Below are 14,621 nucleotides of genomic sequence, written 5' to 3'. Positions count from 1 at the left end.
ATTTTCTGTTCCCACCTTTCTCTCTGATCACCAATGTTTTGACATCACTCGTATTATTATTATTTTTTTTTTTTATTAATATTGACTTGGTTAACTTTACTTGAACACTGCTAAATTTATTATGGTGGATCACAAGTTGATTTTCATAAGAGATTTGAAATTTGTCTTTACATTAATTGGGGATATTTCCATCTGTCAGGTTTTTTAACCGTTCTGCCTGACTGTGTCGTTATTTTCTCCTCCGTTTCTTGCGGTTTTTTCTTTTTCGGTTTTTCTAGCGAAATCAGGTAAAACTTTTTGTATTGTTTTTTCCAAAATTCTTTCCCTTTTAATTTTGTCTCTTTCGCGTGTGCGGCTGCTGAAGTCGGTCTTGATTTCCCTATTTCTTTAACTACCATATGGTCTGATTCGCCTTCAGACTCTTCGGAACTAGTTTCCGATGATTCTGTATCATAAGTTTTAGAGGTTGCATCTCGCGTTTTTGAGGTATCACCTCCCCTTCCTTCGTAAATTTCTACTCCTCTTGAAGTAGAAGGTCTATTCCCTAAATCCTCGCCTTGAGTTTTCAACTCGGGAGATTTGAAAGATTCTTGAGTTTTTTGGGAGGAATCAAGAGTTTTCGCGGGGTTCCTCCACTGTTTGAATGCCATGTCTTCAGGGGGATGGGGCATTTTTTGCATTAGGGTTTCCCTCCATGAAGTCCAAGGTTTAGGCTTGACCTTGGACACAGTTATATCATGATATGGTCCTTGCTGGTCATCCTTGGGAGTTTTATTCTCGGGCAATGTACTTTGACTCGTTTTTATGGGGAAAGTTATTAAATCCATAGCTTTTCGCAGGTTTGTTTTAGTTAAATCTTTGGGAGGAGTTTTCTTTACAGTAATACCGGGGGTTTCTACAGCTCTGTTTAATTCCTCCTGTAATGACAGGGGCCTTTTTATTGGTGTTGTAGGGGAAACCCTATCGTCTGGAAATCTTTTGGGGGGACATGGGGTCGAAATTCTATCGGGAAAAAATTGGGTTTTTGAGATATCGTGTAATCTTGTTCTCCTGCGCTCGCCAATGAATAAATTTTTGGATCTTTTGGTGTTTTTATTTCAGGAACAAATCTTGGTGTTAGGGATTTATTCTTGGGGATAACTAGATTTGTCATTGCTAAAAATTCTTCAAAGTTTTCCTCATCACTGTCATCTTCAAAATAATCTTGTTTAAAATTCAAGGGTTTTAGCTCTGCCAATCTTGATTTAGGGGGCTCATTTTCTGCATCTGACGAATCAGTAGAGGAGGGATGTGATACCCATCTCTCTGGAAATTTGGCTCTTTTTATTCGTATATTATGCGCCTTGTAAGTTCTTCCACTATCGGGGTTTTCCATTTTAAAAGTATAATCGTTATCGTACTTTTTGACTAGTCTGTACGGTCCAGAATATTTGTTGGAAAGTTTTTTGCCTTCCGTTTTTGGTTCGTTCTTTAGGTAGACGCAGTCTCCTACTTTGAAATTTATACTCTCCTTAACTTTGGGGTGGTTTTTTAGTTTTTGGTTTATTTTGCATTTTTCCAACTCTTCCTTCGCTATTTTATAAGTTTTTCTCATCCTATTGATGAATTCTCGTTTGTAATCTTCTGAGGTATTATAATACTGCCGAGATTCAATAATCTCATCATAGGGGATTCTAAAATCACGACCAAAAAGTAAATAAAATGGATTGTCTTTGGTTGTTTCTGAATAAGCAGTGTTGATTACGCTAGTTAAATAAGGCAAGAATTGATCCCAATCATTCCTATTGTCTTTTGTATAAATACTTAATACGTTCGAAAATATTTTATGCCTATTTTCTATTTTACCATTAGCTTATTAAGAAAACTCATTAAGTCGTTTGTTACTTTTGAAACAAAATTGCTTCCGTTTTCCCTCAAAACCTTATTTGGAATGCCAAATTGTTAAAATAATTCCGTCAACACCTTACTTGTGGCGTAAGCATTTTGATTTTTTATTGCTTTTACAAAAGTAAATCCGGAAAAGTGATCTATAACCGAAAGAATACAAGTATGGCCTCTGTTGGAAACAGGCAAGCCTCCACTTTTTCCGTATAGGTCAAATGAGACAATATCAAAGGGGTACTTTGCTACCGGGACCCTTCCCATTGGAGAATTAGGATAAGCTGAGGGGATTTTTCTTAAGTTACACACTTCGCATGTATTTACAAATTCTTTAAGTTTTGTTATTGCCGACGGCACGTAAAAATATTGTTTTAATTTATGGAAAGTTTTCATTACTCCTAAGTGTCCACCTATATCTAAATGAAAATGTTCAAATGCAGGTATTATTAAGTGTTGTGGTAATACGGGTATAATTGAGGTTTGGTTTCTATTTGTCTCAGCAGTCACGACTCAACATGGTATTTCTTCATCAAGGTCATAGTAAAAATTATCTATCTCTTTTCTAAGAGTTTTGAATTTATCCGGTAACGTATTGTCATTCACAAAATAATTAATAAGCGTTGAACACATTTCGTCCTTTTTTTACTTTCTTTTTATATTTTCTAAAGACAGGGGACAATAGTTAACCTTATTTTCTTTTACCGTGTGCTTGACTTCGTTTTTCTTACGTCCATATTTGCTCTTAGCATTGATAGCGTTAACTTCATTTTTCTCAGCTTCTGACGGAATATTTTCTGGGTATCTACTCAAAAAGTCGCAAGCTGCGTTTTGTTTACCTTTTAAATGTTCAAATTCGTAATCTAGGTCTTGGATTTTCATAATCCATCTAGCCAGAATTTCCGTGTGGTTTTTAAATGTGCGCAGATACTGCAAGTTTTTATGGTCTGATCGTAGCATAAATTTTCTACCGATTAAATAGTGTCTAAGTTTGTCCAAGTGATGGGTTATAGAAAGTAGTTCTAAGTTTGTGGTTGAAAAGATACTTTCGCCTTTAGATAAAGTTCTAGTCGAATAGAATGTAACTTTTTCTGTTTGGGATTGTTTAGGCGTTCCCTCTAGAGGATTAGAGTTTTCTACCGGGATTATTTGCGAAAAAATAGCGCCAATGCCTTTTGAACTTGCATCGGTTGTGACCACAAATTCTCTGTTTTTGAAATCAGGAAGTCATAATATTGGTTCAGGCGTGAGTGTCTTTTTGAGACGGTCTAGAGAAGTTTAAGCTTCCTGGGACCAGGTAACATTTACGAAGTTCCCATTAGTTAATTCCGTGAGGGGTTTCGCAATTTTGGCGTAATTGCGCACGAATTTTCTAAAGTAGCCAGTAAGACCTAAAATTCCCCTTAATTCTTTCACAGTTCTTGGGGGTTTGAGGTTTTCAACACTTTTTATTTTATCCGGGTCTTGGGATACATTTCCTTGTGTTACTACTACTCCTAAAAATTTAATTTTAGGTTGAAATAAATTTACTTTCTCAGGCCGGCATTTTAAATTGCCTTGTCTGAACTTCTCGAACACCTTAGCTAATGTTGCTAAGTGTTGTTCAGTGTTTTCTCCCACGCATATGATGTCGTCAACAAAATGAATTATATTCGTTAATCCTCTTAACAGGTGTAATAAGGGTCTACATCGCGCACGGGAACCTACTTTAACTCCAAATAGTACCCTCAAGTATTCGTATGAACCGCATTCATCTGCTAAAAATGCCGTTTTATGGACATCCTTTTTAGCTATTTTCACTTGGTGATAGCCTTGGGTAAGGTCCAAAGAAGTAAAAATTTTGTTTTTGCTTGAAATTGAGTCAAGAATTTCATCTATTCTTGGTAGAGGAAATTTATCACTAACAACTTGTTTGTTGAGGGCTCTATAATCTACTACACGTCTAAGATCACCATTCATCTTTGGTACTAATATCACTGGTGCACTATACGGACTTATACTTTGGCGTATAATTTCATTTTTTTCTAATTCATGAATTTTATTTTTTAACCATTCTTTGTGCTTATACGGTACACGATATGGCTGTTTCGCTACAGGATTACCAACCGTTAAAATTGAGTGTTCATAAAATGGTATCAGTCCGATGTCATCTTCAGATACGGAAAATACATTTTAAAAATTCCATAATAATTCGCATAATTTTTTCTTAAGTTCCAAGTCCGTAATATGATCCATATTAAATTTGTTTAAAAATTGCGATTTAGTTAGAGGGTATTTGTTATTTGAGGTTTTAATGCCGTTAACTAGGTTTCTTTTAGAATTTTTCCATCTATTTAAATCATTCTCCGATAAAACCTGGATTTGAACTAAACACGTCCCCTTTTTTATTGTAATTGTATCATTTTCGTGGTTATTAGTTACCCAAATAAAACATTCTCCTTTGTCGTAAGATATAATCTGTTCCTCGCATAGCAGATTTTCAGGAATTTCATTTGATGGGGTCGCAAACCATATTTCGGATTTTCTAACCACTGGTTCAATCATCTGTGATATTTGAATTTTTTGCATCGTTTTGGGAGGGAGTTTTGTCTCCCTCATCGCGAATACATAATATTTCTCTTTATTCTCACTATTCAATTGATTCTTTTTAGCGCACTGCTGCGCCATGTTGGCGTCTAGTTGGGTTTTACGATGTTTTTCCATAATTCCGCTATTTTCTTGATTTCGTTTGCCCTGTACTGTCCCATATTTCCTATTTTTATTTTCGCAAATTCAATACCTTTATTTTTTTAAATTTACTTCATCTCTGCAATGTCTTTCAGAATAATAGAACAAATTGCCAACTATGCCTTGTCCTTCTTGCAAGAAATGAGATTCAAAAATACTGCGACTTTATACCACCAGAAATTTTATCTACTGTTACGTTGTCTTCGTAACCTCTGTTACAATTTCTTAAGGTAGAAATTTCTTCCCCTACCTTAGCCGGGTAAACAAGCTTTTCATTAGCCACGTCTAATATTACTCTATTAGACCTTAAAAAATTTGCGCCTATGATGGCTTCGTACGGAAAGTTATCGCATATTATAAAATTTGTCGGAAAGATCCTATTGTCCCTTTTTACGTTTAGGCGAATTGATCCTTTTGCATCCAATTTATGCCCTGCCACACTAGTTAAGTGGGGATTATTACGGTTCATCTGTTGCCTTATATGTAGAGTCAACATATTAAATATGCATGAGCTTATAATATTACTGTAGCTCCGCTGTCAACTAAAGCCTTAAAGTAAACGTTTGCTACACAAAAATCATTAAATATAGGTAACTTGTTAATACTATCACTACAAGACGGAACCACTATCAGTTTGGGCCTATTAAATATTCTGAGCGCCCTCCGGGTTCAATTTATATTTTTGAGGGGCCTGAAACGTGTCCCTGCTGATTTATTTCATGCGTTGGTGCCTGCAACGGATATTCAGACATATGAGGTTCTGTAGGCATATTTAATTGATTTACGTCTGTCTGCCTTTGCCATGTGCTATTATGGTAACTTGGATGTCTTGCGTCAGTACCGCTTGCTGGCACTGACAGCCAATGCCGTTGGATCGCAAATTTTTCATTTCCCGTCGGCAAATTCTCATGATTTCTATATAGAATTCTCGTATTATATTGGCATTGGCGATTATTTTGGTTTTCAAATTGGTAATTAATTTGTCTATTGGGGGGAGGGTTATAAAAATTTTGTTGGTACGTGTCTTAAGGTACTAAATGGTGCACTATTCCCTGGATATAGCCGTGTTCACCATTGGTGTTAAAATCTGTTTTTCTAAACAATTTATTGCTATAGTTTTGCCTACTACCATCAGCAAAAATCTGTATGCGGTTGGGGAAATAACAACACCCCCTCGTGATATGTCCATGTCGATTGCAATTATAGCATCTTATTATTGTATGGTTATTTTCATAATTAGATTGTTTGACTGGCTGAAAACGTACTTTTTTCTGCCTAGCGGGTTCTTGCGTTTTATTTCTTTGTGGTACTGGGGAGTTATCCCTTGAAAAGAAATTGGGAGACGCCTGATTGCCCTTGAAGTTTAGGTTCGCATTTGAATCGCCTAGGCCATTTATTTTTGCTTTACTGCGATTTGCGACCATCGTGTCGACTTCGATCAATCGATCTACCTCCTGAACTGCAAGATCCAACGTCTGAATATTTTTGGATATTACCATTCTATATAGTTTTGGGGGCAGCCCTTGCAAAAAAATATTTAGTATGACTTTTTCATACAGTTGTCCTTAACCTCTTCCGTATTTTGCCTCTACTGAAATGCGTATATTATCAAGATATTCTCTTATAATTTGTGAATAGTCAAAGCACACCATTCCGTGTTTTAATTTATTTATGGAACTGGTTTCGATAAATTTATTTTTAAATGCTTTTAACAATTTGTCCACCGTATTTATTGGCAAGCTGGCGTCGTTGCCTATAGTATGTTCAATCTGCTTCAGAAAGGTCAAGGCCTGGCCTTTTAACCGTAATAGAAGCATGTCGACTAACGTTTCTAGCTCTGTTTTTGTTAGTTCTACAAACTGGGCCAATTAGATATTAAATTTGTCAATATCTGATTGACCTCTGTACTCCGGGATAGACTTTGTTATTTCTATATTTTTCGTGACCAACTTGTGCGCTATTAATTGTTCTTATAAATCCTCAGCCATTTTTCTTGTTGCGTTTGAATAGTTCGAAGTAATTTTTTTTTTCACTTAACCTACTTTTGGGGAGGCTATTATCTCCTATGAGATATTTTAAATGATTTCCTGTAGTAGCTTAGCGGTTATAGGCTTAATCACTTTACTTATATGTCTGTATCTCTCCAATAATTGAATTCAAATTACAAAGTTTATAGCTTAATTAGTTCGCAAGATTTCCTCCAATTTCCGACTGCGCCATTTGTAGCGATGAAAATTTTTATGAGACTATAAAGCAAATGTGGCTATAAAGAAAGGACTGGGCTTAATTGTGGTAATGAATATTGACCGCGTCAAATCTAATATCGTACTTTAAAGTTGCGATCTTACACCTTATAAGTTCTTCAATAGCGCCGCTTATAGCGCTAAAGAATGTGCCAACAAGGCTTGCGCCACCCTCAATTAATGAGAGAAAATAAAGTGTATAGCCATATAAATGTGACCTTCTTTTCTTCGAGCTATCTGGAGATCAGATTCCCTGGGAACGTACTTTGGAGATATGCGAACTAATTACTTGTTATTAGACTGGATACAGACATATAAAATGAAATAAACACAGGTAAAAAGCAATAGATTTATTGAGACTTACATATTTAGGGGAACAGCCGTGGGTCACTTAAAATGACAACAACGGTGACTGAGATACAACAATGAAAGAATTGCCAAGCTTGCACGTCAAAATAATTCTTTCTAAATGGTCCTGAATCTCATTTAAGAATCTTCCAAAAAGCACTTTTACCCCACTATCAAACGTAGCTTTTTGTCCTGCGCTCTAAGAACTGGCTCACAATTGGCTCAAGTGGCCCAAGGATACGAACCCTTCGTCCAATAAATTGTTTTAAATATTTCTGATGATTCAAACGTTCACACGGCTCCTATAATTTAAACTTCCTTTGAAATATTGTGTGTAGCATCTTTTTTATTGCCCACTGTCTTAGCGAAATCCAAAGCTGAATAGCGCCGTTCTTTGTCGGCGGCTAACTGCAATTTTTCTCTTTGCTTATTTAGGACTTTTCTTTCTTTTTGACACTAGATTTAAACTTAATTAGAGGAAGTCGGAATTATCTTTAGAAAGAAGGAACTTTATTTTGGTATTTTAAATATATCGCATTTTACTCACGGTACAGTTGTCTATTCAAAACCTTATATGCCCCCAGGGCATAACTTACAACCCTTGCCCTGAGGGCTCTGGGTAGTTGTCAACCTCAAAGACTTAATTTGCAGAATTTAAAACTACGTTTAATAAATTGGCTGTCTCAAAATTTTGATTTGATGTCTTTGGGGAAAAGGTGGGCGTCAGAGGGGGGTTAGTTGCCCTCAAATCACTTTCGACTATTAAAAAGGGCACTAGCCCTTTGAATTTCCAATCGAATGAGCCTTTTTTGAAGTTTCTACGACACCGACTTCTATAAAAACCTTATATACCCCAGGGTATAACTTAAAACCCTTGCCTTGAGGGTTGTGTGGGAGTGTCCTCCTCAAAAACATATTTTTATCTTGAAATCAACTACGCTGAACAAAATGGCTATCTCAAAATTTTGATTGGATATGTTTGGGGGAATGATGGGCGTGGTGGGGGGACTAGTTGCCCTCCAACCACTTTTTGACTATTAAAAGGGGCACTGGCCCTTTGAATTTTTAATCGAATGACCCTTTTTTGAAGTTTCTACAAAAACGCCTTACATAAAAACCCTATATCCCCCAGGGCATAACTTAAAACCCTTGCCCTGAGGTTTGTGGGGGATTCTCCTCCTCAAAAACATATTTTTATCTTGAAATCAACTACGCTGAACAAAATGGCTATCTCAAAATTTTGATTGGATATGTTTGGGGGAATGATGGGCGTGGGGGTGGGCGCTAGTTGCCCTCCAATAAATTTCTACTATTAAAAAGGGCACTATCTCTTTGAATTTCCAATCGAATGAGCCTTTTTTGAAAATTCTACGACAACGCCTTCTATAAAAACCTTATATGCCCCCTAGGCATAACTTGCAACCCTTGTCCCGAGGGTTGTGGGGGAGTGTCCTCCACAAAAATATATTTTCTATCTGGAAATAAACTACGCTGAACAGAATGGCTATATCAAAATTTTGATTGGATGTGTTTGGGGAAATGATGGACGTGGGGGGGGGGGGGGGGGTTAGTTGCCCTCCAATCATTTTGACTATTAAAAAAGGGCACTAACCCTTTGAATTTCCAATCTAACGAGCCTGTTTTGAAGTTTCTACGACAACACCTTCTATAAAAACCTTATATGCCCCCAGGCTATAACTTAAAACCCTTGCCCTGAGGATTGTGGGGGAGTGTCCTCCTCAAAAATATATTTTCTATCAGGAAATCAACTACGCTGAACAAAACGGCTATCTCAAAATGTTGCTTGGCCGTGTTGGGGGGAATGATGGGCGTGGGGGGGGGCTAGTTGCCCTCCAATCATTTTCGACTGTTAAAAAGGGCACTAGAACTCTCGTTCTAGTTTCTATGACGACCCCTTCCATATGAAGTGTCTCTGGGAAAAAAATAAAATAAATAAATAAATAATAAAACATTGGAGCCGTATGGCCTTTACTATAGGCAACGCTATAGCATTGCCTCTGATATGACCCTGCTTTCTATAAAAAAATTTATATACCCCCAGGGCATAACTGACAACCCTTATCCTGAGGGCTGGGGGGATTTGTTATCCTCAAAGAAAATAGCTTCCAGACCTTTCAAATACGTTGAACAAAATGGCTATCTCAAAATTCTGATTGGAAGTGTTGGGGGATATGATGGACGTTGAGGGGGTTAGTTGGCTTCCAATCACTTTCGACTTTTAAAAAGGGCACTAGACCTTTCAATTTCCAATTGAATGAGCCCTTTTTGAAGTTTCCACGTCAACGCTATCTATAAAAACCTTATATGGCCCCCGAGCAAAACGTACAACTCTTGCGCTGAGGGGTGTGGAAGGTTTGTCATCTTCAAAGACACAATATCCAGAATTTTCAACTACGTTGAACAAAATGGCTATCTAAATATTTTGATTGGATGTGTTTGGGGAAATGGTGGGCGTGAGAGGGGGGTTTGTTGCCCTCCAATCCCTTTAAACTATTAGAAAGTGCACTAGCCCTTTCAATTTCCAATCGAATGAACCCTTTTTGAAGTTTATACGACAACATTTTCTATAAAAGCCTTACATGCCCTCCAGGGTATAACTTACAGCCCTTGCCCTGAGGGTTGTGGGGGGGGGGGGGGGTTGTGGTCCTCAAAGACATAATTTCCAGAACTTTAAACTACGTTGAACAAAACATCTATCTCAAAATTTTGATGGGATGTGTTTGGAGAAATGGTGGGCGTGAGAGGGAGGCTAGTTTTCTTCCAATCACTTTCGATTATTAAAAAGAGCACCAGCCCTTTCAATTTCCAATCGAATGAGCCCTTTTTGAAGTTTTTTTTTTACAACAACTCTTTCTATAAAAACCTTATATTCCCCAAGGGCATAACTTACAACCTTTGCCCTGAGTGCTGTGGGGAGGGGGGGGGGGTTGTCATCCTCAAAGACCTAATTTCTAGAACTTTAAACTATGTTGAACAAAACATCTATCTCAAAATTTTTATTGGATGTGTGTTGGGGAAATTTTGGACGTGAGAGGGGGGTTAGTTCTCCTCCAATCACTTTCTACTATTAAAAAAGGCACTAGCCCTTTCAATTTCCAATCGAATGGGTTCTTTTTGAAGTTTCTATAGCAACGCTATCTATAAAAACCTTACATGCCCCCGGGGCATAACTTACAAGCCTTACCCTGAGGGCTGTAGGGGGTTGTCATCTTCAAAGACATAATTTCCAAAACTTTCAGCTACGTTGAAAAAAAATAGTTATCTCAAAATTTTGATTGGGTGTGTTTGGGGAAATAGTGGGCATGAGAGGGGGGTTAGTTGCCCTCCAATCACTTTCTATTTTGAAAACGAGCACTAGCCCATTTCAATTTCCAATCGAATTTGCCATTTTTGAAGTTTCTACGGCAACCCTTTCTATAAAAACCTTATATGCCCCAGGGCATAGCTTACAGCCCTTACCTTGAGGGCTCTTGGGGTTGTCATTCCGAAAGACCTAATTTCGAGAACTTTCAACTACGGTGAACAAAATGGCTATGTAAAAATTTTGATTGGATTTGTTTGGGGAAATGGTGGGAGGGAGAGGGAACTACTTTGAATTTGACTCCAACTTAACCTTCAACTCTTCCCCTGAGGGCTGGGTGGGGGGGTTCATCCTCAAAGACCTAATTTCCAGAAATTTCAACTACGCTGAACAAAATATCTATCTCAAAGTTTTTATTGGATGTGTTTTGGGAAATTGTAGGCGTGGAAAGGGTGTTAGTTGTCTTCCAATCCCTTTCGGCTATTAAAAAGGGCACAAGCCCTTCCAATTTCCAATCAAATGAGCCCCTTTTGAATTTACTACGACAAATCCATCGATACAAAGTGCCTAGGTCTAAAACCAAGAAACAAAAGAACAAAAAATAAATAAATATACATTGTACCAACATCCTTCTTTACTTAGGCAGCGCTATTGTGATGCCTATGATTCTTTATTTAAAAAAGTTGATGCACTTGATTTTACATAAAATTATATTTAGAGATGTATAATTGCGCTTCTACTATTATGAATTTGGAGCGGTGGGTCGCTGTGTAAGCGGGGGTGGGGGGTACCAATGCCGTACAGATTGATTTTATTGTCCAATTTTCTAACCTTCCATGAGCCTTCAGGTAAATATATATAGGGAGGAGGGTAGGAATTAATCTCCCTTCATTTAGACTAAGTCCGAAAAGGGGTGCTGCTTGGTGATAAGGGGTCTCTTCTTGTTGAAGACAAATTTTTCTGACATTTGTTTCAAAGATTTATTTAACTAAACTGATCTCCTTCTTACTTAATAGGCCTAAAATTATACACAGTGACGTTTAAGTATGCACCAGCTATTTTGAAGCAGATGTGGTGGGTAATTTTGTAGGCTGGGGTAGATGCCTCAAAGATTGTATGTTAATGCCAAAGTATCCTCAGATAAACAAGCAACGAGTTTTGGGGGAGGGTTAGGGAGGTAGGAATTGATATATAATCATTCTGACTCCTGCGAATATTTTTGGCCTACGCCTTTATTATTGGTGCAGGGGGATGGGATAATAGTACCCCTCCCATTGCAACATTTTTATTCTATTATGAGCCTCACTAGGATATTTTATGGAAGAAGGCTGACTAGTGCTACCGGAGGGATTTAAACATCAGAGAGCCTCATTGAAGATATTGCAATGACTTCAGCCGTGTAGAAGATCTAAGGTCATGTATGATTTCCATCAATGCGAACATTAATACCCCTTTAAACCCACGCAAAATTTGTTAGCAAATTATTATTAAGAACTTATTCAACGAAACTAATGTTTATCTAAAATTTTGACTAAATATTTAAATTTTGCCCAAAATTTTACTACAATCGAAATTTTTAAATGTTATGCAGAAAAAATGAAAAAGCGGGACGCTGATAGATAGAGCTTAGGCCTAACAGCAAGAAATCTAAGTTTTATGAGATCATATCTTGGCTAGGCTTGGGCAGGAGTTGAAAACAGATCCGAAACTAAATAAAAAAAATTTTTCAGCTAAGAGTAAGGACCAATATTAAAAATTAAACCAAACAGAAATTATTCCGTATACGAGGAGGGCTTCCCCTCCTTAGTCATTCACTCTATATACTGAACTTTACTGTAGCAATTGTGTTCCTCCTACTTGGTTACAATGGAGTTTTCTGCCCCCCCTCTCTAAAAAGACACTATAATAGCAAAATTCTTACCTGATTACAATTAAAATAATTTCTATTTATTAAATATTTGGTAACTCCCTCTTCAACTAGGCTAAATCTTACAATAACACAATTCTAGATTTATTACATTCGAAAAATTTATATTTATTGGATTTTCAAAGTAATATCCAGTAAAACTGTGCCTCAGCCCCAAATCAATGTTGTGTTAATCTTTTATCTTATAAAAGATATATACACCATTTGATTCCGCATTCAATGCCCTTTCTAGATGTTATAATTGCTACTATATATTGCAATATTCCACGCGCCCGTATCTATAATTTTGTACATTTTGTAGCTGTTTTTTTTAATTGGCTTTATTTGGTATTATGAATTGATTAAATTTAATTGAATTAACTAAGGTTATGTTAAGTTTAAGCAGGGTGGTATCCAGAATTTTTTCTGGGGGGGGGGGGAAGGCTTAAAAAAAACTTGAAAACACATCAAAAATTTGTTCGTATTCATTTTTTACGTTTTTACGATTCGGACAAACATTTGGGGGAGGGGGCAGGTTTAAGACAGCTTAAGACATTTATACAAAAATGTTATTTCATTTTTTAAGCATCTCATAGGGCCATATTTGACTACTAAAGTCTTATTTTTCTGATTTAAAATTTTAATTAATATCATAATTACTGCTTTGCAAATAAATAGATATTAATTAATTTGAAAATATAGGTTTCCTGTCCTTTTGAAACAAGGACCAAGGGGGTATTCCCCCTCCCAATAATTTGGAGAAAAACATTATTATATAGCCCATGTCCCTTCACTATCCGGATATGGACCCCTCTTGCCCCCCACCCTCAATAAAATTCTGGAGCTACGCCCCTGCCTTTTGGTACAAGTTAAAGCTGTTGGCTTGTCGAAAATCACACGTTTCACAGGGGACAGAAATTTGCTGCTTCAGTGTAGCAGCAAAAGCGGAATTTTGCTGTGTGTAAGATTGATAATGACCTACCAAAATATGATCATTGATCAATCAGTATTGGGCACAACAACCCTTTGAATCATGTACTTTTATGTAAGCTGAAGATAATTACTCCAGTTTTGCGAAAACGGGGTCGATCCTCAATAGTTATGAATCCGTCCGACCGTCACGGGAGTTAAATATCCGGTCTGGCGGGTTGATACCTCTTGGCTTCTACTGCTTCATCTTTTTAACTCTGCTGCTCAACCGTAGTTCATTTTCTATTGTGAAAGGATGAGCATTAAAGCAAATAAATGGACAGGCTTATTATTTCTACTTTGTTTTGGTAAGACTTTAAGAAACTACTCGTTTTCATAATCTGGTTATGGCATAAAATCAGGCCTGTGGAGCAAAGGCGGATCGGTAAATTTTTGGCAGTTCATATTATTGACTTACGAATAAGGTAAGTGACTTACGAACATACTACTCGATGCCTTTTTTATGCTCTTTACGAATATAATAATCATTTTTGTCGGAAATGAATTTTACCCCTATTATATACCAATTATGGGTACATATTTGCACATTAGGGGGGGGGGATAAAGTTTTAAATTACCTCTCATTTGCATCAGAAATAAACTTTATCCCCACCCCTCTAATGTGCAAATATGTACCCTGAATTGTTATACATAGGGGTGGGGGTGAAATTCATTTCCGACAAAAATGATTGTTATATTCGTAAAGAGCATAAAAAAGGCATCGAGTATTATGTTTACTATATTTGTAAGTCAGTGAATCTAGAGCAAGATCTTTGGGGGGGGGAATGTGACAAGGGCACCAATAATTAGTTAAATTGAGAAGTTTATTTAAAAAAGTGAAAACATGGAAGGAGGGGGCCAGAAAAATATCAGCCCAGTGGCGGATCCAGAGGAGGGGGGTGAGGGGGGCGCCCCCCTAACGTAGTGTAATTTACTTAATTAACGCAAGTTTGCGTTAATTAAACTTGCTCCTAACACAAGTTGGTAAAGTTCTACCAAATCATATTTTTGACTTATGCATAAATTGAATATACCAATCGATGCCTTTTTTATGCTGATTACGAATATAGTAACCATGTGTATCGGACATGAATTTCAGCCCCCCCCCCTATAAATGCCAATTCAGGGTGTATATTTCTGCAACCTAACCTACCCCCGAATTGGAATGCATATAGGGGGGGGGGCCTAATTTACGTTCTAATAGAAACGATTATTATATTTGTAATCA

At 37.1% G+C, this 14,621-nt stretch overlaps 1 protein-coding gene across 1 annotated transcript in view; it reads left to right on the top strand.

The window, feature by feature from the left end:
* Nucleotides 1–13,632: 13,632 nt before the first annotated feature.
* The window catches only part of Skel (DM13 and DOMON_DOH domain-containing protein skeletor), a 64,809-nt gene continuing 63,820 nt past the window's right edge, over nt 13,633–14,621 (top strand). Inside the window, exon 1 of the mRNA XM_089087796.1 lies at nt 13,633–13,701. Coding sequence (XP_088943922.1) covers nt 13,650–13,701 — 52 coding nt within the window. The 5' untranslated portion in view covers nt 13,633–13,649. The remainder of the gene's footprint in view (nt 13,702–14,621) is intronic.

Source organism: Artemia sp. Qi Xiang Cuo, chromosome 4 (assembly GCF_049724085.1).
Source record: "Artemia sp. Qi Xiang Cuo chromosome 4, ASM4972408v1, whole genome shotgun sequence".
In the NCBI taxonomy this organism is placed as follows: Eukaryota; Metazoa; Arthropoda; class Branchiopoda; order Anostraca; family Artemiidae; genus Artemia; species Artemia sp. Qi Xiang Cuo.
Note: the sequence above shows the minus strand (reverse complement) of the source record. Positions and strands in the feature narration are given on the sequence as shown.